Below are 24,344 nucleotides of genomic sequence, written 5' to 3' on the forward strand. Positions count from 1 at the left end.
TTCATTTAAACACTCACACCGGACTCATTCCCTGTTTAGATGTCAGAGGATGGGAGGGAGGGCCAGGGCTGTAATTCATCTTGATTTGCTTCATTGTCCTGCAGTTTGCAAACTATAATCCTGTATAATTTCAGGAACAAGCAGGTTTAGAATTAATGGGTCAATATTATTTAAAACAAAACACCGGGAGCGTGACCTTTGCCTCAACTACATATTGCTCGACAAGACTCAGGAAACTCCACTCTAACCTCTCAACCCCTGGGCTCTTTGAGAAACTGAAGGGCTGTAGTTATTAGAAATCGTCTTTGTTTCTTTTAATGTCTCCAAAGGATTTGGAAATAGTAATGCAATATAACATGAAGGATCTCTCTATTAAGCCTGAAAGATAAACGTGGAGGCCTAAATATTTTGAACTGGAGATGTTTCCTTGTAAATTTATTATAGATGTATTCCTCCTGAGAGAAATGCATATAAACTGTACATGTATAAATGCACAAATATTTCTCCAGAACAATTTACTAGAGGTGTTGGTTTCCTCATAAAGGAGTAAACTTGAGAGTCATTCTAAGCTGATGGACTTGCTAAATTTCTTTCTCCTTTTTTCTTTCTCATATTATTTGCTAGCCATAATGGAATCCCCTGGGTTTAAGCCAAAGAAAAATTGGAGAGACAAAATTAGATTTTGCAGCCTTTTTTCCCCCCAGGAATGCCTTTTTTTTTTTCTTTTTAGTTTCTGACGAATGGCTATAATTTATTTCTACTAAATTTAAATAAGGATTGCTGCCTTGTATGTTTAACTAGGCAGGCAGAGGAAACTGGTTTAGGAAGCAGTGACTGAGATGCCCTGGCCAAGTTAGTGACAGAGGAGGGCAGAAAGAATCCAGACCAATTTGTATGCAGTATATTTTACTCCCATGAAATAAAACACATTTTTTTCATATTTGCTGAAAAGTAAAACAATAATATTGTACGAAATGTTATACACAGGGTAGGTTGTACATAGCAGTTTCAGAAACATCATTGCATCCACCAGAGAAACTATTCTAAAACTGATATTCACACATTTTTTATAATAATAATAATATGTTAGAAACATACAGTGTGGCATTTAGTATATACACTCCCTTGCTTGCAAGCGAAAAATCCTAATCGCTTCTGTATAACATGCTTTATTTTAAAGCCTAACCTTTAAAAACACTGTTGTGATATTACTAACAACTGCTTTTATAAAATTAATTTGACATTTCGATATATATACATCCTTTCAGTCATTTAAATGTTAACAATGCTAAACTTAAAAAATAACAAGCTTATAGTAATGTTAAAATGTCATATCCAGTCAAACATTTGTTTGTGTATGTGTCCTTGCAACTGTTGGAAATACTTGTAGTGAAAGATGTCAGACACTGAGGACATCCCTTTGAAATCAAAGGAGCTCTCTCTTTGATTCAGTGGTTTCCTTTTCTCTATATAGCTTCTCTTTCTCTCCCTTTCTTTAGTGCCCACGACCTTCTAGCATAATTCCCAGTCTTTCACGGGCGGAGTTGCCCCATCCGGCACGGTCCTAGGATCCCGGCGCTGTGGCTGCGGCTCACACGGGCCGGTCCACTGCGTACTGGCAAGCACTCAGGTTGGAGGCCGGGTTCTGCACGCTGGCGTAGCCGAAGCTGGAGTGCTGCTTTGCTTTCAGTCTCAGGCTGGCCAGGCTCGAGTTACACGTGTCCCTATAAACATACGGAGGAGTCGGCGGCGCGTAAGGACAGGCAGGCGTCGGCACCGCGGAATTCAGCGACGGGCTGCTCAGGTTGTTCAAGTTATTCAGGCTGTTGAGACTGGAGCCCGGGACGCCCGTCACTGCTGAGGGTACCATGCTGGACGACATGCTCATGGACGAGATAGAATTGGGTGGGGAGAACATGCTCTGCGATGACAGGGGGTTGACGTTCATAGAGTTGAAGAAGGGGAAGCTCTTGGTGGATAGGGAGGCGGATGTAAGACCCTTGGCGGCCCAGTTGTTGTAGGAGTAGCCTGGGTACATGTCATCGTAGGGCTGCATGAGCCCATTGAACTGCGGCCCGAAGCCATTCTTGCACAGCTCGGCCTGCTGATTGCGCTCCCGCTTTCTCCATTTGGCCCGACGATTCTTGAACCAAACCTGGGAGCGGTTGGGGCAAGGGAGCAAACAGATGCCACAGTGCAGATTAATAAAACTTCCATCGGAGGCCAACCCCCGCCCTCCCCCGACACACACGCTAGCACACTCACACACCCTAGCCTCGCTTCACTGCACCGCCCTGCACACCAAGCTACTAGGGCCAGCTTTCGGTTACTGGCTCGGGTCTCCACCAACCGCGGGCGATCTGGTCTGCTCTGGCCTGCGAGCTGGGACTCGGAGCTACACCACAAACCCCAGCCGAACGCATGGAGACCTGCGGACCGCTTGATCACTCAGCCAGGCTTTTCTCCAGGCCCAAAAACACTTAATGTAAAATAAACGCAGGGCAGCAGGCATTTCCAACCCTTCTCAGGGCACCTTGCAAAGTTGCTTCCATTCCGAAGCCACAGACCCACGGATGAGGAGAAAGGGCTGGAAGGGCACTAGAGGACCCTCTTCCTCCCTCGCAACTCCTCCCTCCCCTCCCTGACCTCCACTGTCGTCCCCCACCTCCTGGTACGTGCTCCCTTAATAGGGACTAGGCCGCCGACACCCTTTCTCGCCTAGCAAAACCACCAAATAAAGAGCAAAAGACCAACTCTCCGTCAGCTCGTTAACTCTAGGAGCTTGGCATATTAAACTCTGGGAACCCGGGAAGAGTAGTTCTGCAGATTCCCCCTCCTTTCGCTCTGTCCCCTCTTTACCCTAAGCCCACCACAAACCTGGCCCGCGCGCCAGGCCCAGCCCGGTCGTTTGGCTTTGCAGGCGGCCGCCCAGGACGGCCGGCCCCCACCCGTGTCCGGTGGCCCAGCCGCAACCCCGCTCCCAATCCACATCAGGCCTGCCCGTCGCCCCAGACGGCGGCTTTTGTGTATTGGAGCGAGGCCTGGCCTGAGATCTCCGAGCTGACACCGGTGATGTTTCACATTACACATCTCCGCCGGGTCCAGCCGCGTAATCCTTTTCTCTTTTTCCTTTCATTCTTGATTTCCTTTTTATCCCCCTTCCTCTTTGCACCCGACTGCTATAAAAAGCACGCCTCACTCCCACTTGGCTCGACAAGCAGCCGCCCTGGAAGGAGAGGCAGCTGCAAGGAGAGCTCAGCGCCACGGCTACAGAGCACTAGGGTGGAGCTGCGGAATAGCTGGCGGGGTGGGAGGGCGTTTTCGAAGGATCCCAGAAAACCCATAGACACTGTCTTTATTTTAATTACTTGCCATTTCTACCCCAGACCATCTAAACTTTGCCCAGGCGAGAAGAGTAAGTGAGAGGCCTGTTCCCCTGATGCGCAAGTGAGCTAATGAAAGACTGACCTTGCTCAAAACCACGCCGCCCAGGACCCAGCTCTGGCTCTGGGCAGTTAAACTAAAACCATTTTCAACTTCTTTCCGGCCTTTTATTCACCAGCATAGCCTCATGCCTTGCACAAATGCCACCCAGAGAGTGTCTTCGTTCCCTCTGATTTGGGAAAGCATTTTGGTCTTTTTTCTTTTTATCATTGTTGTTTTCTTCTTTTTGTTTTCTCTGCTCTAACTGGGGGCTTTACTTTTCCTACCCAGAGCACTTAACTTTTTTTTTTTTTTGTTTTAACAGCAAAGCCTCTGGATGCCGCTTGATTTGCTTGATTCTGTTTTCTGCTTCCAGAATCCTAACAAATTTGGAATCTTCCACCGACCAGCATAAACCAGGACGTTGCTATTGGGTAATTTATTTAAGCTCATTTTTGCCAATCCATAAAGTACACATTTGCTACAAAGTTAAGGTAAGCCCTTTTTACAAAACTACGATTATGATTTAGAGGAGGGGGTGTGAGTTTCAATCTCCAGAGTTCAACTCCTGAAATAAGATAAATAAACCAAGCTGAAAAGTCTTTTTTTCATTTTTTCTTTCTCCTTCTAAGAGGACTAGCAGTTGTGTATTAAAAATTGGCCCCCAGAGATCACAAAAATAGGAAGTAGGGTGTATGGGAGAGACCTGAATGACCGAAAAAAACGTAAAGAAAGTGTAAGAAGCGCGAATCCAGGAGGGAAAAAGCTGGGACAGGGCCGGCACAAAGGTTTCCCAGGGAGGGCCAACTCCTGTGTGTCTCTGGCGGGTTTTCCTTGTTAAAGGCGCACAGGTTGGAGCCTGTTCGCGGCTCTTGGCCTGGTAGGGATTTTATTAGCTCTGGTCTGGCAATTGCAAGCCAGGAACACAATGCCGTGTGCAGGGGATTGCCCACGAAGCTCGCCTCGTGAGGTCGCGGGATGGCGGGGCAGTGAGCCGGTGCCGCTCCGGGAGCCTGCGCCCGGGCGGCAGTCCTGTCGGCCTCGGAGAGGGAACTGTAATCTCGCAACCAGGCCGCCGCGAGGCCTTCTGCCTTTGCAAAGCTGCGCCCCACCGGCGCCCTCCCACATTCCCTCCTGGTCTACTTGGTCTGTACGTCCGCAACATCCTCCCCCTTATCCCTCCCAGACTCCGTCCTGGCTCCTACCCGGACTCGGGCTTCCGTAAGGTTGGTCCACACAGCGATTTCTTCGCGTGTGGACATGTCCGGGTAGCGGTTCCTCTGGAAAGTGGCCTCCAGCTCCTGGAGCTGCTGGCTGGTAAAGTGAGTCCGCTGCCGCCTTTGCCGCTTCTTCTTGGACGGGTCCTCGGCGCCCACGTCCTCATTCTTCCCCTGCTGGCCCTTATCTTTCTCTGAAAACGAAACACAGAGTTTCCCGTCAGCATGCCCACCTGCAACGCAAACGCCAACTGGACCGGCGGCAGAAGCTGTGGAAGAACTGGGCTGCCTGGCGCCGGAGAAGTGCGCGCCGCGGCTCCGGGCAGCGAGGAGCTCTGCGCCTGAGGGGTGTGCAGGCGCGAGTGTGGGTGTCCGCGCCCCATCTCCTCCCCTCCCCCAGCGCCGCACGTTTTATTTACATGTTTATCTCACTGCAGCGGCACATTCACTTTTACAGCCTGTGCTTTCAAGTATATTTATACACCTTTGCGCAGACACACCAAATCTCCTGGGACTTGCACACGCGCGCGGCTTACAGACCCCCTCCCCCCTCGCAGAAAGCTCAGATTTCGATGCGGTTTGGGAAGGCTAGGAAAAGATGTGGGGATTCGGTTGGGCACCCAAGTTCGCCTGCCCTTTCGAAGAAAAAAAATAATGCCTCTTCGCGAAGGGCATTTCTGAGTGGTTTCAGACAATTTCCTAATGAGTGGAGCTCCTCGGGAGCTGAAAGCCGAGAGGAAAACAGGGACAGAGGTGGGGCGGCCTCTGAAGGTCCTCGAATCGAGATGCTGGGATTTTTGTGACCCAGGAAACAGAAGGGAGGCCAGGGTAGGAACAGAGAGGGCGGCAGAAAGGCTCGAACCGTTAGCGCCCGAGGAGGTGGGCCGGTCGAGGGAGAACTAAAGGGATGCGGGGTAGTCAAAATTCCGGCTCCCGGAAGTTCTGTGGAGAGCCAGGCGAACGACCACTCCCACCACGCCTCCCCCAGGAGGGGCTGACTTCCTTGGGGCGAGAGGGAGCGGGTGGCGCGGGGCAGCTGAGCTGGAATGTCTGGAGGGCGGCGCGGCGCCTTACCTGCGGCCTCCGGGCTGGAGGTGTCGGAGATGGTGTGCACCTCCAGTCTGTGCTTGGAGGAGTCCAGGGAGCGGGGCTGACCGGGAGCCAGAACCGAAGCCATGGCTAACGGCTGGGGATGGTGACAGGAGGAGGATGAGGAGACGGCCGACAGCTTGGTCCCCGCTGCTCGGTGCTCCAAGTGAAGCGGGCCTTTCATGCAGTTCATGGACGAGGGAGCGCGCCGCTCTACCAGTCCTGGGCTGCTGCCCCGCCGAGCCCCCGTAGCCGCCGCTGTCCACTCCGGGTCGCGCTCTAGGCGCGGAGTTTCCCCGCTGCGGGCAGAGCCAGGGGACGCAACCCCCGCCGAGTTCTCAAGCCAAGCTGCCCCCGTCTCCTCCGGAAGGCTCAAGCGAAAAAGTCCGGAGACCGAAAGTCAGCGGGCAAACGAAGACATGGGATGTGGGCAGAAGGGCACCACTCGGAGAGTCTTTAGGGAGCAGGCTTCCAAGCTCCAAAGCGAAATAAGAGTGGGCAAAGACCCCCTTCTTCTCTCCCTCCCTCCCCCAAAAACCCCTCCAATAAGGAAAGCTAACGCAGACCGCGCTCTGCCCACCCCCCACGCGGCAGCCCTGACAGCGAAGTGTCAAGAGTGACAGGGACAGGTAGCTGATATTAGATCCCCTGCGGCAGCGGCAGCCGCTGTAGCAACGACGCTGCCCTCGGAGCGCACCCTCCGCAACGCGCACACGCACACCCCTCGGGCGGTCGAACAGAAGCCGGGCCTCGCCGCAGCTCAGCTCCAGGCACCCAGGCGAGCGACGGACCAGATCTGCGGCTCCGCGCTTCCCTGTTGGCCTAACATCTTAAAACCAGAGGCGGGCTTCCTGGTGCCCAGACGTCACTCCGCCGCGGCCCTCCCCAGCCCTCTCCGCCTCCGCCTCCTCCCAGACCCTTCTCTGGGTGGGAGTGACGTGGCTCCGCACCAATCAGGACGCCCCGAGACGCGGTGGAGGGACTGTCCTGCCTGCACCTATCAGCAGTGCAGGGCCGGGCTAATGCCTCGCCTTGCCCACTGGGTCTACACAGGCACGCTCCCGGGAATTCTGCTCCTGCCCAGCCCAAGGCGATCCGGCTTTTAGTACGAACCCAAAGGTGAAGAGATGAGGCTAGGAGTCGAAGGCTTGGGAGAAGAGAGTGGAAAGTTCAAGGGCTGAAAGGTACAAGGATCAACAAACCCCCTCTTTGTGTCTCACTACATCCATTTCCAATCCCCTACCCCATATAAAAAGGAGACATGCTACTTAAAATTAGAAAATTTGAAAAACAGTAACAAATCACCTCTCCGATCTTAAATTTTCCAAACAGCCTGTCAAGTGAATGCTGCGCTAATCTGAAGAAGCTCGACTTTAATTGCAAAGAAGACAGCCCTGAAAAGGCAGGCTAATAAATTAGAAATTGAGAAGCAAATGGACCCGTCAAAAGAAAATTACCTTGACTTTAAACGAACAACTGTTTGGTGGTTCACTCTGGATTTATACAAGAATAAAAAGTCGCCTCAGATCACGTTCTCTGTGATGCTTATTAGTCCCGAGACAGAAAACACACAATAGAATAGAAACACTAACCCAGCGTTTTCAAAATGCTGAAAGCTTATCCATTCTACTTAACGTTGATTAAGACACATATCCTAGATCTTTCAAATTCCTTGTACACTGTATTAAGCTCGTCCTAACCCGAGAGAGGCACGCTTTAAATTCGACTCTCTTGTTTACTTTATTATCAATCAGATTCAAATCCATAAAGCCTGTAGAATCAACAACCTTGAGCTAATTATATATGAAATATGCCTTAATGAATTTCCATACAATTAAGAATGTTGCCAAATAACCAATTTCAAGGATAATTTTTAACAGTCCTTTTCTTTTCCCAGTAAGCTCAAGGCCGTCTTGAGCTGTTAAAGTCCAAGCAGGCAGCAGGGGTGTGTGTGGGCTAAGGGCGAAAAGCCTAGAACAGCTCTCAACTAGGAAAAGCAAAGCCTTATTTATTTACATAAAACAAAAAAAAAAATCACCTTTAGAGACATCAACTCTTTATAGCACTGTTTCCAAGTAAATTTAATTTCCAAATAAATTAAAGAAAGAAATCCAAACGTATTCAAAATAATTTTTGAAAGTCCTTTTGTCCCCCAGCATAGGTCAGCTGGAGAGGACAAACTAATCTCCCTGGGTTTCTGCATTGGCGATTGTTTTATTGTGGAGTTAGTGTTATCATCTCTGAATGTGTATTTGTTTGACGTTACAGTCAATGATTTGCAATGCCAGCATGAAGTATCTTTAAAACACTCCCTCCTTGTCCTTGTTCACAAGATTGGGAAACTTATTCAGTGTGGAACAAAGTGGATGAAGCAGACTACAAATATATTTGCAATTTATGTGTCTCTCCTTTGCCCTGTCCACCCCCAAACCCTGTCTGCAACTCCTCCCCATTTTAAACTTGTAGTCCGAAGACCCAAATGAGAACTGTTTTTCAATCTTTCTTCACCAGTACCATCCCACTTTAAGAGTAATTTAGCTGCAAGGGAGGAATTTCTTCATAGTAAGATTTAAATCAGCATTTCTGCTTTTAACCTTTTATTCCACTTTACCCCATTCCACACATACAGACACCTGCTCAGAGTGGAACACATCCTCTTGTGACAGGTCTGCATTAGCTGAGACGCATACATCCAGCTATATTAGGTCCTGCAATCTTATCACTAAATTATACACATTACACCAGCAGCCTGTTGGTAAAGAAGGTTAAATTAATTTACATTCTGCTCATTATCTGGTGCTTAAATGACGCATTTTATCCCTGAGATTTGGCGGAGAATCTCCTTCTCAGACCCCACAGCATTTCACTGAAGACAATGCTCTTACATTTGTAGTGGTTTTTAATCTGATAAGACTCTAATTTGCTTAAATCTTTTAAATAAGGGTTTTAAATGTTTCTAGCCATTTTCTTATTGAATTTCCTCTAATTCCCCCAAGATCATAAAGTATATGTGTAAAGTAAATATTTCCTCCCATCGCACTGCCAGCCAATGACCTATAACTAAGTCAATAAGAATCCAGCTCTTTTCTGCCCAATGTGTTTACTAATCATATTCCAGTTTCTTCTTTTAAACCTCAGAATGGCTCTGGTCCCCACAATACCATGCCCCTTTAAAGCTTCGTTTCATGAAGGGACTCCATCACATTAAAGAATGAAAAGAATCTCCACTGTAGTTTGTATACACAGCCCCTCACTCCTTGTTTTTCAAGATTCAAACCCCAGAGCTGCAAATATTTTTGGAAGCTTGGGTGTTAATGTCTTATTTTAGAAAGCCGAGAAGCTCCACAGAGCCATATAGATTTCTAAACCCGTCTCTCATAAACCCACAGAATTTTGATTTAAGCTCTGGTGGCTCCACTCTACTGATGGAACTTTCATCACGGCAAATATACATGTATGAAGGACCTCAATCAGCCTCCAAAGTGGTTGAAAAACCCTAGGGCACGTGACCGCTCCTCATAGTACCAACGTGTGGGAGACGTTGGAAGCACTGGGGATCAGCAGGCAGCCTAGATGCCTAAAAAGATAAGGAGTCCTAACTTGTGTGGACCTGTTGAAGTCAAGTGGTGAATAAAGACCATTATCTAGAGAATTCAGATTACAGTAAAAGCAAAACCATATCTATTTGTATATATATTCACATCCATTTTATAATACAGACAGACACACACACACACACATACACACACACATACACATACTGGCTCTGTAAACAACTGACTCAAAGTGAGGGTTTTCTTTGCATTTTTCCAGCAGGAGTTTCAACATTCTCCTAATCTCCTAATCACTTTACACACTCACAGCAGCGGTTATTGGGTGACATTCTTCTCAGGCCCCCTGTGTGGCAGGACACCAACATGATAAGTCTGCATGGGGAAAAGGAGGTGTGTGGTGGGAACTAAGAAACACTGTCCAGTGAAAACTCTGTGGCATGGTGGTGGTTGATTTTATGTACATAAGACTTGTGGATGCACAGGCATAGGCAGTATAGATGAGAAAGGGGCCAGAAGTCAAGAAATCTTGTGCATTTTGTGATTATAGCACTGCTGTGACCTCTGGCTAAGTTCTTCTTAATTGGTTTTAGAAATTACTATGAGTTCAGCCTCTAACACAGAAGTTTCCAATACGGAGAACATCAGTGGGATCCTTGTAGGAAAACTGGAGGTGCTGCATGGCTTACATGGAGCAAAGAAGGAAAGCCCAGTGCAGGCGTGAGGTTTTGAGTCTCAGAGACATCAGGGGTTGTCTCGATTGGGGTTTTTTGCTTATTATTTCAAAGAAAGACCCTAGAGGAGGGAAATGTGTGACACGGGGTCAGCCATGTTTTGTGCTGGTATTTACCACTGATTAGCAGTCTTAAAGTCTTATTTAATTTCACACTCTTCAGTGTTAGTTGTGCAAAGTCCCTGTGGCCATGGTGGTGAGTGGATGGGCTGTGCTGCCAAACTCTCCGTATCAATGACCCAGGTCTGGCCTGGGACTCAACCAAGTGATCTCTGACTTTTGGAAAGAGTCTGTCTTCAGAGTTCACCAGGAAGATGGCTTAATCAGATATCTCCCTGAGCTGTCAGGCCTTAGAGGGGTGGGAGTCCTGCCTGGCCCAAGCCAGCTCAAGGGCAAGGCCTGCCTGGACTCAGCTTGGAGCCACGTGATAGGCGTGAGTGTGTGAGCTCCTGGTAAGGCACAGAGGTCAGATGGAGACCTTGCACCCTGCCCGAGAAGTGCCCTACCCCCTCCACTATCTGGCTTTTCTCTGCATACAAACCAAGCTGAAAACCATCCACTACCCACCACCCCTCAGAGCCACGGAACCAAATAGCACAGAAATTAAAAGTTTCACTGTAGCTGCCCTTTTCCCCATTTCCTAAATGGAATTTAAAAAGCTCTGACTTGTCAAAAGGGGAAGGTTATTTTCTGAATAGGAACTCTGTAGATATACTGAGCAACAGCCACCCTCTCTGGGTCCCTGCAAATGGTACCCATCCTTCCATCCCACAGCTCTAGCTGCTCAACCGTTTGAGATTTGGGGTAACTAGCTGGGGAAACAGTGTTCAGATGGCAGTGGGAGTTACCACCTCACACTGGCCTGGGGAAGAGAAGGGAGATTAGAGGAGGGGGCATTTGCTAGAATCACTCTATGAACATGCTGTTAATGCTTCCTCACATTTGCATGTTACTGTCACAGTTTTCCTAGGCGTCACTGAATCTCCAGAATGCAACTACTCGCCAAACTAAGTAAGATAAGGAGAATGGTATAGCACATGTGTTGGAAGAAGGGGAAAGGAGGGTGGAATATGAAATCGAGCATAGTTATCCAGGTCAGGAAAGAAGGAAGTGGCAAGGGGCTAAATGAAGTCCCCTCTCACTTTTTTAAACAACAGTTGGATTAAATGCTCATCTATCTTCCTCTTTTTCTCTTTTCTTCCCTCTCCAGCACATGTCCATCTCCCTTTTCGATTTCTTTTGCTCTTCCTTCTTTCTGTTTTCTCTCTCCCAGACATGCTGGTAGCTAACATTCAGCATTAGTTGTCATGGTGACCATAAATCACATAAATCCAAAAATACCCACCTATAATCTGAGATGAAGCTTTTATTTCCCTAGCGAAATAATATTTTAAAAGCTGTCAGCTGACAAAAAAAGTGAACCCACCTCATTGTAGTAACCCAAGTAATATATTACTTCTAAAGGTTTAAATTAAAATGTCAGCCTGTTAAAAACATGCTGGTAGAGTCTTGGACACTCTTCCTGTCAGATCCTCACAAAGAAGTTGACTCTGCCATTCGTGGTCTCTCTTTAACATATACACACAATTCTGTATGCTCTCTCCCTTTCTATTAATTTCTTCCTCCCCTACCAACTACTTTAGCTCTCAAAGACTGTATGTATCGGGTTCTAAAAGAAAGGAATCTCCTCCTGGATCAGAAAAGGGCCTCATTGGTTGCTGAAGTGAAAGACGTGGGGTTTGTGGGGAAAGGTTACTAGGACCATAATGGCGGTGGTGGTAGGAGGTCATCCTAGAGGAGTTAAGAAGAAAAAAAGATGCAGGGAGAAGGACTGGAGGTGGAAAGACAGAGTAACAGAAAACTGAGCAGGTTGGTCAGGTGCTGTGGTGAAGTCTAGCCCCGAAATGGAAGGTATATATTCTCCCACTCCTGCCTTTTTCTCCTCCGAGAGAAAACTTTCCCAATCAGAGACCCTGGGGGGTAGGAGGCGGGCAAACGCCGCTGCAGTTGGGCCTTTTGTCTTCTACCTTGGGCTTGTTGTCTTTTGCCTATCTTGGATTACAGGGTATTCGCCTAGATGAAGAGCCATTAATTACCCATTCAGTCAATATTAGGAAGACGACAAAGCTTTTTACATAGGATTAAGAAGACATCAGATTGTTCCATTAGTATATTCCTGCTCACGAATAAGCTTTCGTTATACATTTCCTTTTCCCCCGAGCCGCTCTAACAACTGCTGCATATATTAGCAGCGGGCGGTGCTGTATAACTGCCGAACCAGCCTTAAGAAACTTTGTGTACCGAGTCAGCAGCGAGGAACGCGACCTGTAAAGACCACCTTTGCGGGTAGGGATCCGCAGGGACCCCGACTACCTTCGGACAATTGGTACAATTTCCCCCGGTGGTGAAAAACCACAAAGCGGTGGGGCACCTTTCCAGTGAGCTGCAGATTTGCCTGGGGACGGGCGGGGGGACAGGGAGAGGGGAGAATGGGATGGCGGAGGTCGGGGGGAGGAAAGAAAATGTAAAAATTCTCCTTACCCCTATTTCGTTGCTTTTTCCTCAAGCGTCATGCCCCCTTCAGCAAGCACCTGTCCCTTCGGCGCTAGCCACAGTTAGAGTTCTCCACCTTTTCTCTACACATCCCCTTCCTTCTGACAAGGCTCAGGACCTTGGTCACTAACCCACGCACCACCATTTTGCGTTTTGCTACAGATGGTCTGGGTTGATCTCGCTGGTGTCCGTGTTAGGATTAAAATCGCTTCATAACGGCGAGGAAAACGGGATTATTTGCTTTCAGGGGGGTATATGAGGAGTCCACGTAGTATATGCTCCGCAAACATTCGCTGATTGAATGAGAGGCGCGGGGGCGGGGCGGCGGAGAGAAGTCTGCGGCCGCCGAGGCGGCCAGGGTTAACCCAGGTCCTTCGAAGAAGGCTGGGACCGAGCTGCTGCCGCGTGTGAAGGTGTGTGTCGCGGCTGGAGGTGCCACAACGGGCCGTGGAGCCCACCTCCCAGAGGGAGGAAGTCTGTGCATACCAGAGACTTCCGTCGAACACTTTCAGCCCATCCACTGGGCCAAAGCTATTTAACAATGTGTTCCTGGGGGAGGCCGGGGGAACAGGCGTCAGGTCCAAAGGGGCTGCAGCGCAGTCCGATTTCAGCACGGAACCCAGAGCCGCCGCCCTGAAACTTTTTGAGCCAGTGACAGGGGAGGGTCAATCCGTCCTCCTCCTGAAGGTAAAGACCATTTTATGAGTTCCACAAGATGAAGGCACCTTTCAGGACCCCCAAAGCAAGAAAAGCCAATGAAAGGCCTCTTTACTCTAGGGGGTCATTCTCAACTGGCTTCTGCACCATCTTCTGCTAGCTGCGTCCACCCTCTCAAACCTCTGGCTTTTAGGGGTCTCCAGTCGCTCTCGTGCTACCCCCGTTTCGGGGTTCTATCCAGGCTGGGCATCTGCCCAATGGGTATCAAGGAGACTGGGACTCACTTGGGAAGGAAGGCAGAGCCTGGACGGCTTAGAGGTGGACTCTGCCTATACAGAATGTTTAGTCTTTAACGAGAACATGGTATTTTGGGGGGTTGGGGAGCAGAGGCGGAGAGGGTAGCGTTATAGACTATCACGGCCCTTTAAAGAAATCATATGTCATTGTGAACTTTTTTCTCTTTAAAAGAAAAGAAAAACTTAAAAAACTACAAGAAATAAATCCTTTTGTTTTACAAGCAGGCTGTGGCCAGGACTTTGGATATTCCATAAGTTAACTTATAATCAGGGAAGGATAGGTACTCCGTCAACTTTTCCTTCAGCAGTGCTATAACTTTGCCCATTCATGTGTGATTTTTTTTTTTTTGGTTTTGTCTACTAGTTCCTTAAAAGCCAATTAAATCAAGATTTTCAGCATTTCTTCTCATTACATGCCTTTTCTTAATTAATGGCATTAAACGTGTTTGGGCAGCAATTTTTCTTTTCGGTCTAAAAGTAGAAAACAGACACATTGAGTGTAGTGGAAGAGCCTTTCACGTGCACTAAAATAGTGCGGGCCTCAAAGTAATGGTTAAGAAAGCAATCATTCATTATTTCTAGTTCTTTATTAGCTAGTTACCGAAAGAGAACGACTGGGGCGCCTGCCCGGCTTGTGACTGGCGCAAGCAAGACTCCTCGGCTTTTAGCCGTTTCCTGCTGACATACGAGGACCCCATCCCACCGTAGGCTTCTCCACCTGTCCTCAGAATGCATTCCCCATGTCTAGGAAACCCGGGGTGGGGACTAGGGGAAGGAGGAGACATTTTGTGTCTCTCTGGCTCCCCGCACAATAAGAAATGTCAGCCTCGGCTTGGCGACTGCAAGCCCGCGCTGCGCGAAGTGAGATTGAGGAGATCCTCTAGTCTGACCGGAGCCAGGGCTGAGCCCGCACAAAGCATTCTCCCCAGAAGTCATCGCTGCTCTTGATTTTTAACCATATCCCAAACATACTACGGTCTAATAATTTATTTTTACTACCGATTATCAAACAGAAGAAGAATTTAACACAATCTAAATGACAGAAATCACACGACGTTATCTCTGCATTGCCCCCATTTAACCCCATGGGGTTAATCCAGGACAAGTGAGCGTTTAACTGGCCCAGCAGGGCGACTGGCGATGTAGTGCAGTGTCCGGGCGTGAAGCACCAGATCAATTTAGACGCTCCATTTCAACAAATGATCATTTTCTCTCAGATTCACGGGGAAACTCCAATGCAAGACCTTTGTTTTCTTCTTAGTAATACGATTTGTTTTTTTGGCCGGGGTCCCAAATCGTCCCCCTCCATCCCATATTACATTTGTATTCTTACACTTTAATCCGGAAAGAGGGGGTTAGAGGTCGAGGGCTGTGGTGGGGTGGGGGGGGCTTTATCTGCTCACATTATCAAAGGTCAACAGCCTCCTAAGGCTAGGCACTTATTTACTACGGAGCCAGGAAAATAGAGGAACAGTAAATTTGAGGGTTTTTTCCCCCCATGTATTTGAAAAGAAAGGCATCTTCCCTCCTCCATCCCTTACACACACACACACACACACACGCACACACACCCCCCTACAGAACAAGTTTCAATTCAGGAAAGGCCTGTGGCGTAGGTTGGAGATTTTTTAACTTTTTACTTAAGCCTGCAGACCTCCTCTGGCAATGTCCCTCGACTCCTCAAGAGTGAAACCAGCCAATCAAGCAACGATATCGCCAAAACCCAAGGTCTGGCAACCAGTACTTCAGGCAGGTTCGCTTCGACAGGGGCAAACCTCCATTCTACCCTGGGCTGTTAAGCACAGTGGCTGCCCTCCAGCTCTGCAGGAATATTGTCAGCCCGCCTCCCCTCCCTCAACTAGCCAAAGCAAACCTTCGCCAACTCAAGTTTCGCGTGTTTGCCTCCCGCGATAAACCGCGCACCCACAAGTCTGGGTGGGGCGTGGCTGAAAGCCTAAGGGGCTGAGTAGGCCCTGGTGGTGCTGGGCGCAGTGGGATATGACGAGCGACAGAGGTCGCTGTTGGACCACTTTTCCACGCCAGCCAAGGCGCCGAGGTTTGCTGGAGAGTGCGAGGACATCAGACCACAGGGAGAGAACGAGAGGGAGGTGTTGGGTCTCAGGAGTGCAGTATAATTTGGGGAAAGGAATTAACGTCCCTGGGACGGCTGCTTCCCGTCCCACCCAGAGGCCGAGTGTCTAAATTCAAGCAGCAGGCGCGCCAGTTCTGGCGGCCTCGCCTCTTTGCGCTTCGCCCGAGGCCCAGAGTCCCAGAGGCGGGTGCCCAGCGCGCGGCCTGCGCTTCCCTCCCGGCCTTACCATTGGCGCCAGGATGCTGCCGCGGGAAGAGCTTGCTGCTGGCTGCCTCTTTTCGGCTCTCAGGAGAGTCCGTGAACTCGACCTTTTTGATTTCGGAGTCTTTGGAGAAGAGACATTCAACGGCCGCCGGCTGCACGCCTGGGCCACGCGCGCGCCCGCCCCACGTGCGGAGAGAGGAGCCCCGGACCGTGGCCGAAAGGAGCCGGGGACGGGAGGAGGGGGAGGGGCGAAGCAGGCCGGAGGAGAAAGAGGGACAAAGAGCAAAGACCCAGTTAGAGGAAAGAGCGGACGGCATCCCCGTCCCCCGGACCCTCTGGCAACCCGGGGCAGGATGGCGTACTCTCTCTGCGCCTCCCCGGCTGCCCGCGGTTCCAGCCGGGAGGAGTAGGATGGGGGGCTTCGGTATACAGCGCGCCGCTGCCCCCTTGTCCACCGCCCCGCCACAGAGAGAGGTCACTGGCGATTTGGTTCTGATTTCCTTCCTGCCCAGGCTGGCCCCTCGGGGAAGCCCCCCTCGCTGGGGCCTCACCGCAGGGCCGGTGCCCTCTTGCCGCCCTCACGTGGCGCGGCCTCCCTTCCGATGACCCGGGCAGGAGAAGGGGGCTCTTACCTAATTGCACACACGCCGACACCAGTTTGCGGCAGTTGGTCTCCATTCCCAGTTATCTGCAAAACAGAAGAGAAGGAAGGCTATAAGAAGCGGCGACCATCGAGTGCGCAGGGCTCAGATGGGACTACCCGTTACACTAGCTGGTAGGCGCCTACTGTGTGCTAGCCTTCGGGCGTGTTTTTCCGACCTGACAGTCTCTGTCTGTGCAGCAGTGTCTCCAGCCTAGCCTCGGGCCCATGACATCTAGATTTTATCAAGAGGGGATCTCCCTCCAGAGTTGCCGCAAAAGGGCCCAGAGGTTAGAGGACTCTAAAGCCACAGTGTGCTGGAGAGGCTGTGGACCTACTTTCAAGAATCTCGGTGCTGGGGTTAAGAACCTATCTGAACGCGATGGCAGGAGGAGTGGGTGGGTGGAGAGGACTTTTCTCTTTGGGAAGCTGTATGCAAAGACCACCCTTCAGTGCTTGTCCATTAGTCGGAGCTCAGCAAACATTTGTACAAAGTCAGAGCCAACGTGCCCCTGTCCTAGACAGCAGTTTCCCTCGGTTTTCCGTAATTCTGAAATGCACCGGCTCTTGGCCTAGGTTGTTCCAGGAGCGAGCAGACTTCGGGCCTCTCATCCATCAGGAGCCGCTTTTCCATATTTAGCCACACTTTCTCCTAGAGATACTAACCCGGCCATTTATTTACCCTAAAGTATGATTTAAGATCGCAGAGAGAGAGAGACACCGGGTGGACTGAGCGAGACTGAGGAGAGCAGGGCAAACGTTCTTGGAGGGTTTACTGCCCGACGAGGACGGAGAAAGAACTCTGGTATATCTGCTACCCAGTTCTCCCCCTTTCTCTCCCGGGCAAGCCAAATCTTTTTCACGTTTTCAACCACAACGCAGCAAGCCAAGCATTTAACGCGCTCCCTCTTATTTGCCACAGGCAAGTTGGGAGAGGTGGGTCTCGAGGGGCTCCACCGGGTGGGTAGAAGAGCCGCGGTTGCTTTAAAGACGGAAGAAAAGAAGGTCCAGGGCTCCCTAGGCCCCTTCTATCTCAGCGCCTGCCTCTCTCCACGCTAACCAGGGTACGCCGGCGACCGGAGGGCCCACTTCGCGCGGGTGCGGGGATTGGGGTGGGAGGAGGCATTGTTGGGTTGGCGGAGGCACAGAGGCGGGGCAGGGAGCTGTGGGCCTGCCTGTGGCCTGAGTCGCGTTTCCCTGCGTCTCGGCCTCTCCTGAAGGGAGCGGGTCCCTGGGAGCCTCTGGCCAAGGTTGCTGCCTACAGGCGGGGCCGCCTGGCGCTGTGGCGTGGGGATTCAGGGTGGGGACCGCCAGGAGGTTCCCCCACCCGCTAGCGAGAACGCGGGCGGGGACTCTGCCGATTCGATCCTTGTGGGCCCGTGGGCCCAGAAGTAGCAGTTTGGCGGCTCCAGATTTAGTGATTCTGCAGTAAAATCACAGGATTAGTCCCTGATTGAGATGTCTGTTCGTGAGATATTACAAAATTCATTATCACAGCTTTCTACTAACTCGATATGAAGTAACACAGATGGGATTTTATTAGTCCAGACTTCAAATGTTTACTTATGATAATTTCAGAGGAAATTTGCATGTCATCATCATTTCGATAATCTTTTTTTTTTTTTATATGTCTGAACTGGCTGGATTATTAGCTGGTAGCCGGAGCATTGCAGATGGTAACTGCAAATAGTTTTTATTTATTTATTTTTTTAAAGAATGAAATATACAAAAGAAAAAGATTGGGTTGCTCGGTGTAAAGTCAGTCAATTATTACACATTCTTCCCCCCACTCCCTCCTTCTTCAGTGCTGAAGACCAAACAAAGCAATACAAAACAAATCTTCAAGAACTCAGAGCTCCACTCTAAGGACTGAAAAGAAGGTCAAGGCGTGTTCCTTAGCTCACTCCTACATGTCCTTGTGACTTGGAGATTTATTTTGCAGTCAAAATGAGCCTTGAGACTTGCATTTTTATGCTTCATTTAATGACCAGGCCTACTAGAAGAACTGAGTCTAAATAACTGGGGAAAATAATTTTTTAAAGAGAGACCCCCAACTCCCGCCTGCTGATCCTTAAACTTGCCCTATCAAGACAAGTCGTCTCTGATAAATTTGGCTGCCAGACTTCGGTACTGGCTTCAATGGCTAATCTTACAAATTGAGATGGGAGACTTTTCCTAATGGGAGGTAGTTCTCACTCCCAAAGTTCATGTTCTGGTTGGAATGTATATGCCAAGGAATCTTGTTTGGGCCAACTTGGGTTTTATATTGTGAGCACGCAAAAAGCACTATACGGCTAATGGAGGACGCGGAACCATGGCAAAGCAGGCAGGCAAGCCCTAAGAAATAAAATAATTTGCTTAAAAATAATTTCTGATGACTGCTGCAAGAATGAAAGTGCAGGAAAAATACAGTTCGAATAATCCCAAATCCTTTCACAGCTCCTCTCTTTTCGTTCACTTTGTTACCCTATAACAAAATCTTTAATGGAAAGTTTAAAAATAAACAGCACAGGAGCATGTGTTTTAAATGAACTAAATTGTGAAATTAGCCAGTAAATTAATTTGTAGTAAGTAATTATTTAAGGAAATTAAAATACTGCTCAATTCAGTTACGTATTTTACCATGTGTACGCGTTCTTTATAACCAATTAATATAAGTGCTTTAGGAACATTTGAAGACAAACACGCTTAACTTAAGGAACAAAGCACCTAAATAATTGAAGTGTAATTTTGCTGAGTTAAAGTAAAACATCCATAAATGAAATGGCTATTTAATTTTTTAGGGAAACTTTGATTGTTGAAATCTTGTATGATCATGTTACATCAACAAAAATCTTCAATTTATTTTGCTTATGTGCTTTGTTTTCTTGATATTATTGGTATTTGAATTTTAGATGGATTTCTGCCAAAATGATATTTTGTGTGATAAAAGCATCTTTAGTTTTGATTGATGGACTAAAAGGAATGCAAGGAAATTTCTCTAAATCAGATTAATTTTTCACAAAAATATTTTAGAATGTATGAATTCTGATATTTAAATTTATAGTAGTAAAAGTTTTCTCCGTTTAGTTTAGTAAGACAATACTCACACAAAAGAGTAAAAAAAATCACAGCACCCTATGATAGTTTGATTTCTAAATTGCTTAAGAAAGTAAAGTGATTAAACTGGAAAAGAAGAACATATTTCTGAGGTTTAGAACCGAATTTTTTTTTCTTAATCTCCAGTTGGAAAATAGTTCTCTGCATCCATTTAAAATGTATCTCCTGAAGTGCGAGATTGGAGTTGACTGGTGATCAATTTAAAGGAGTTATAATCCAAAGAAATGGTGCAAGCTTGGCATCCAGGCCTGGCTCCCAGGTAATTCGCTTGGGCCTGAGAGGTCACTAACTGCCAGTTAAGATGGAATCTTTTTCTTTTCTTTCTTTCTTTCTTTTTTTTTTTTTTCCAATGGATAACAATGGGAAAGGGGCTAATCTTCCAGTAGCTGAAACTTTGTACCCAGCCCTTTATCTTGCGAATGCTAATCCTTGGCCCGAGGATTTGTTCCTGCAGTGTTGGCACCGAGATTTAAGGGAAGATACCTCGTTTTAAATGCCAGCCATGGTCGGGCTTCCCACTCGACTTCAGCACCCGGTAGATTGTTAGTGTCTGTGTCGGGGGAACAGGGCTTTGCAAGGTCTGTTTGCCAACTGCGTTACCTTGGGCGAAACGTAGCCCCAAAAGCCACAAATCACCTACGGTGAAGATTCTCCGAAGTGGAACAAATTTCCAGACTCGCATTATCTCACATCCCTGCGGGATAGATGGCCTCCACTTACCGGCTACCGGGAGAGAGCTGCTGTCTCCGCGTCCCACTGCTTCCCGGGGCGATTTCTAGCGAGCCGAGGCTCCGGCTGCACGGCAAGCGCCCGAAAGCCGGGCCTGAGAGGACTGCAGGGCTCCTGAGGGTGCCAAGTTCCGAAGGAGTCCACGGGTGCACAGGGGCCTCCGAAATCTAGCCGCCACTGGCAGTTTCTTTCTGCTCCTCTCCAGCTTTCTCGCTCGGTCTCGCACTCTCTCTCCCCTCCCTCCCTCTCATCCCTCTCTCTTCCCTCTGCTCCTGCTCCGTGTGGGGAGTGACGTGACGTCAGCAGAGATTCCACCAAACTCCACTGCACAGTGGCGCGCGGGCGGCCGGCCGAGCCCGGCTGCGCGGCTGGCGATACAGGAGCGAGCACAGCGCCCCGGCGAGCGCCGGGGGGAGCGAGCAGGGGCGACGAGAAACGAGGCAGGGGAGGGAAGCAGAGGCCGGCGGCCCGAAGAGTCGGGAGCAGGAGCCGGGAGAGCGAAAGGAGAGGGGACCGGGCGGGGCACTTAGGAGCCAACGGAGGAGCAGGAGCACGGACTCCCACTGTGGAAAGGAGGACCAGAAGCGAGGATGGGATGGAGAAGAAAAAGGAATCTGCGCCAACCTGGCAGCCTTAATAAATCAGAGGGGGAGCGCCAGGGCAGCGGGGAGACAGAAAAGCACTTCTGGGGAGCAAAATCAGGACGGGCTGGGAGGAAGCGACAGGGAAAGTGGCCAAAGAGACGGAACAAAGGACAATGTGCATGGGTTTGTTTGGGACGAGGCGCGTGGAGTGTGGGTGTGAGCGTGCGTGTGTGACCTTCTTTCAGGCCTGCAGAGTTGAGGAAAGAGGTCACAGCAAAGAGGGACTGCGGCGGGAGGAAAGTGAGGGACCGATAGAGGGCGGGAGTGGAGGTGGGCGCGGTGGGGATGGGAGAGGATGAGTGAGGAGAAATCTGAAGAATGGAGTGAGCTAGTGGGAGAGGGTGGGAGGGCCACAACCGTGAGCAAGCGAGCTAGGCTTGTCAGCTGGGTAAGGCCGGGACGCTGGGCCCAGCTTAGCGGGACACCGCGCCCGAGGTCAAGGCGGGTGGACTAGGCACGCTGAGAGTGTCGGCGCGCAGGTGGGCACGGCCACGCACTGACCAGTGTTCACGAAGGATTTGCGCTTGACAAGGCTCAGACGCTCATAGAGTCTAGAATTTCCTCTGCTGTACCTACATTCAACAAGTTCACCCTGGGTCACGGATATCTCATTTTTTAAAATGACGAGGTTAAGGTTCCTGGCGAGGATGGTATTAAATTGCATGGGATGGAAGTGGGGGTGGGGGAGAGAGTTTCCCTCAACTCCACATTTGCTCCTGTAAAGCAAAGAGTATGTGAAATTACAGGGGATATTCTCACCCGAAAAGTGTGCCTTACTTCTGAACCCTGATTTTCTGATTTCTTGACTTGAGCAAAGACGTGTATTTCGGTAGTGAGCAGGATATTTTGGCTCTGTCCTGCCTTTGAGTGGAAGGACTATAAATATAAATCGCCTGGAGGACCAGGTGTGAAGGCTTCTGCCAGGCATATGGGACAATGTTTTTTCAATCTCAAGGGCATCCTGTTAATGTATGTTTTTGGAAAGTGTCGGAACACAGCCATTGCTCCTGGATTCAGGTTTTCCCACTAATATTAATTCCTGCTTGGGAGCAAAACTCAGGCCCTCTATTAAAAAGACCTCTCTTTGGTCCCTAATTGAGAATAAAGTTCCCTCTAAAAGTTGTGTCGCTCTTCCTACATCAATATATCAATACTCACAATTTTAGGAATATATAATGACTCGGGAGAATGTGCATAAAATTGATACATTTTAAAAAGCCTGGTGCTTAAAACTAACCCTAGTCACTATATAGGTGCTGGCTTTCCCTACTTTTGGGGGCTGTCTGGAACATGTTATGTGTTTTCTTGAATTACTCCGTGTTTTGAATTCATTTGAGTTAGCAGTAAAAACAGGCAAACAAACTTGCTCAATTTGTTTTGAGTGCTAAATCCCTTCACTTTGAAATAGCTAACAGTCGACAGATGGACTCATTTTATGGAAAGGGTTAGCCTCTTCAGCCACGAAGAAAACCGATGAGAGATCTACATTTTAAGCCATTTCTAACCTCCACGTAACATCCGTGAAAACTCAAACTTTCTCTCTTTACCCAGTGGAAACTCAAAGCAGTGTTATTTAAGGGGAGAGAAATGAGGGGGAAAATGCCCACGTGCTGTTTAATTGTATTTCCTCTCTGACTCTGAGAATTTCTATTTTTGGTTTTTGAAATCTCGCCGAGGCAAGAAAATCAAATTTATTCAACAAGTCCCACAGCTGAACTCTAATTACAGGACACCGGAAAATGCAGTCCGAGAAAGACATTTTCACCTCTGCCCATCGACGATTTTTGCAGCCTCCCCGCTCCTCTGAGTAATGGGCTAATATAACCCTCTCTTTTTTTTCTTTTCATTTTGTAGAGATTAAGAGGCGCTAGTTGCAGAACGGCCTCGCCTTCAGCTGGTGGCGAGGAAAGGCAATCTTACGGGAAAGTTGGAAGAGAATGAGAAAACCAAAGACAGAAAGATTCAGAGACCCAAGGAGAGACACAGGGAGAGGGAAGGGAGTTGCGGTGGAAAGACGCACAGATATGCGCGTGCAACTCCCTCCCCTCTTTCAGGTTTCAGAGGTTTGCAAACCAGGGCTGAGAGGAAGGGGCTCGGGAAGCTCACGTTCCCCTCGCCCCCCTTCTGTCTGGAGTCTCGCCCGCCAGGGGCTGGTTAACCCCAGTCCCGGCCGCCGCAGACACTGCACTGAGCTTTTGGGTCCTCGCCTCGCCCAGCGCCAGTGCAGCTGAAGTGAGCAGCTGGTGGGAAATGCAAATGGCTCCTGGAGAAATAGAAGATACAGAATGATTCTCATTCCCTCCTCGAGTGTGTGGAAGGAGCTGGACATACGTTTCACGCTCCTAATCCTTCTTTTACATTTTTAGTCATACTCCTATTAAACAACTAATTAATGCCCAGAATCACCAGGGAATACATTAGGCATGCAATCGTAGAAGCAGGGTACTGTGGGGCTACAAACCACCGAGCTGATTTAAGACGTGGATTTCAGGTTTTTCCCTTGTCAAAGCAGTAAAGGAAGAGTGGGCCGTGGCGACTGTATTTAGATTTCGATTACTTCAAATTAGAAGGGGGTGGAGGGAGCGTCCAAGCAAAGCAAGCAATTCTCTGCTCTGCAGATGTAAACAAGATTGTAGCATCAAAGGTACAAGCTCCTTTAGGGCAAGATCGCCTCGACTGAGAGCCTGGGGAAGGAAGACACTAACCTTACCTATCTGTGAATTTCAAGGATGTTACACTTTTACATAAACAACTCCAGTGCGGATCCTCTGGTAATCCCTGAGAGTAATCCCACCGTTCTAGAATATTAAAACTTTTTTTCCTCCTCAAAGAGTATATCCTTTTTATTTCCTCAAAATCTTGAACTATGTCTAAAGATAATAGTCTTCCAGTAAACTAGAGCATTGGACCATTTCCTTCACCCTTTCCTTCAGACATTTCGATGATCTGATTTTAATGTGTGGGTGGCACAGGGAATTAAAAACAGCCCACAAAACTAAGCTTAGGTGAAACAGTGCTGGCTAAGTGGGTTCAGATAATTTTTAGTGAGAATCTCATTTACACTCCTCCCCCCAATATGTTGAGGCAAGTGACAGAACTGTTAGAGCGGGAATCAAATTGGAAAGCTCAGGGAGGACGACAATTTCATGATCAAAGTGGGGCAAAACCGTGGACAAATATGGGGTGACCTCCGCCAACTCCCTCTCATCCAAGAGTCAGGATGTGGGAAAGGTACAGTATTATTTCAGAGCCCGCTGTGACGGGCTGTGCGCTACCATTTACTTTCTTCACTCTGGATTATGATCTCAACCCTGGCAAGCAATTTCCCCAGCTCCTTATCTGACAACAAGCGAGTATGTAAATACCAATGGCTAGCGATGTTTAACTGCCTCAAACATTATTGATTTGTTGGCTGTT

The 24,344-nt window shown here is 48.8% G+C and overlaps 1 protein-coding gene across 5 annotated transcripts; it reads right to left on the minus strand.

Annotated features, from left to right (window-relative positions):
• Positions 1-889: 889 nt before the first annotated feature.
• Positions 890-20,532, minus strand: PITX2 (paired like homeodomain 2). 5 transcript variants are annotated; one of them, XM_005555692.5, is made up of 5 exons: positions 20,275-20,532; positions 16,448-16,503; positions 15,838-15,975; positions 4,629-4,834; positions 890-2,155 (listed from the first exon to the last, which is right to left on the minus strand). In XM_005555692.5, the coding sequence occupies exons 2-5, from the start codon at positions 16,491-16,493 to the stop codon at positions 1,592-1,594; spliced, it is 954 nt and encodes a 317-aa protein (XP_005555749.1). In that variant the 5' UTR covers positions 16,494-16,503; positions 20,275-20,532; the 3' UTR covers positions 890-1,591. The 5 variants fall into 5 exon arrangements, with proteins under 5 accessions (XP_005555749.1, XP_005555750.1, XP_005555748.1 ...); XM_005555693.5 differs by lacking the exon at positions 15,838-15,975; XM_005555691.4 differs by lacking the exons at positions 15,838-15,975; positions 16,448-16,503; positions 20,275-20,532 and adding an exon at positions 5,715-6,535.
• Positions 20,533-24,344: the final 3,812 nt, after the last annotated feature.

Source organism: Macaca fascicularis, chromosome 5 (genome assembly GCF_037993035.2).
Source record: "Macaca fascicularis isolate 582-1 chromosome 5, T2T-MFA8v1.1".
In the NCBI taxonomy this organism is placed as follows: domain Eukaryota; kingdom Metazoa; phylum Chordata; class Mammalia; order Primates; family Cercopithecidae; genus Macaca; species Macaca fascicularis.

Excerpts from the sequence above, each read along its gene's own strand:
- PITX2 (XM_005555691.4), bottom strand. The coding sequence starts at position 5,922 with ATGAACTGCATGAAAGGCCCGCTTCACTTGGAGCACCGAGCAGCGGGG. Across the intron at positions 4,835-5,714 it reads CTCCAGCCCGGAGGCCGCAG|AGAAAGATAAGGGCCAGCAG; the intron begins GTAAGGCGCCGC and ends TTTCGTTTTCAG. Across the intron at positions 2,156-4,628 it reads TTACGGAAGCCCGAGTCCGG|GTTTGGTTCAAGAATCGTCG; the intron begins GTAGGAGCCAGG and ends AACCGCTCCCAG.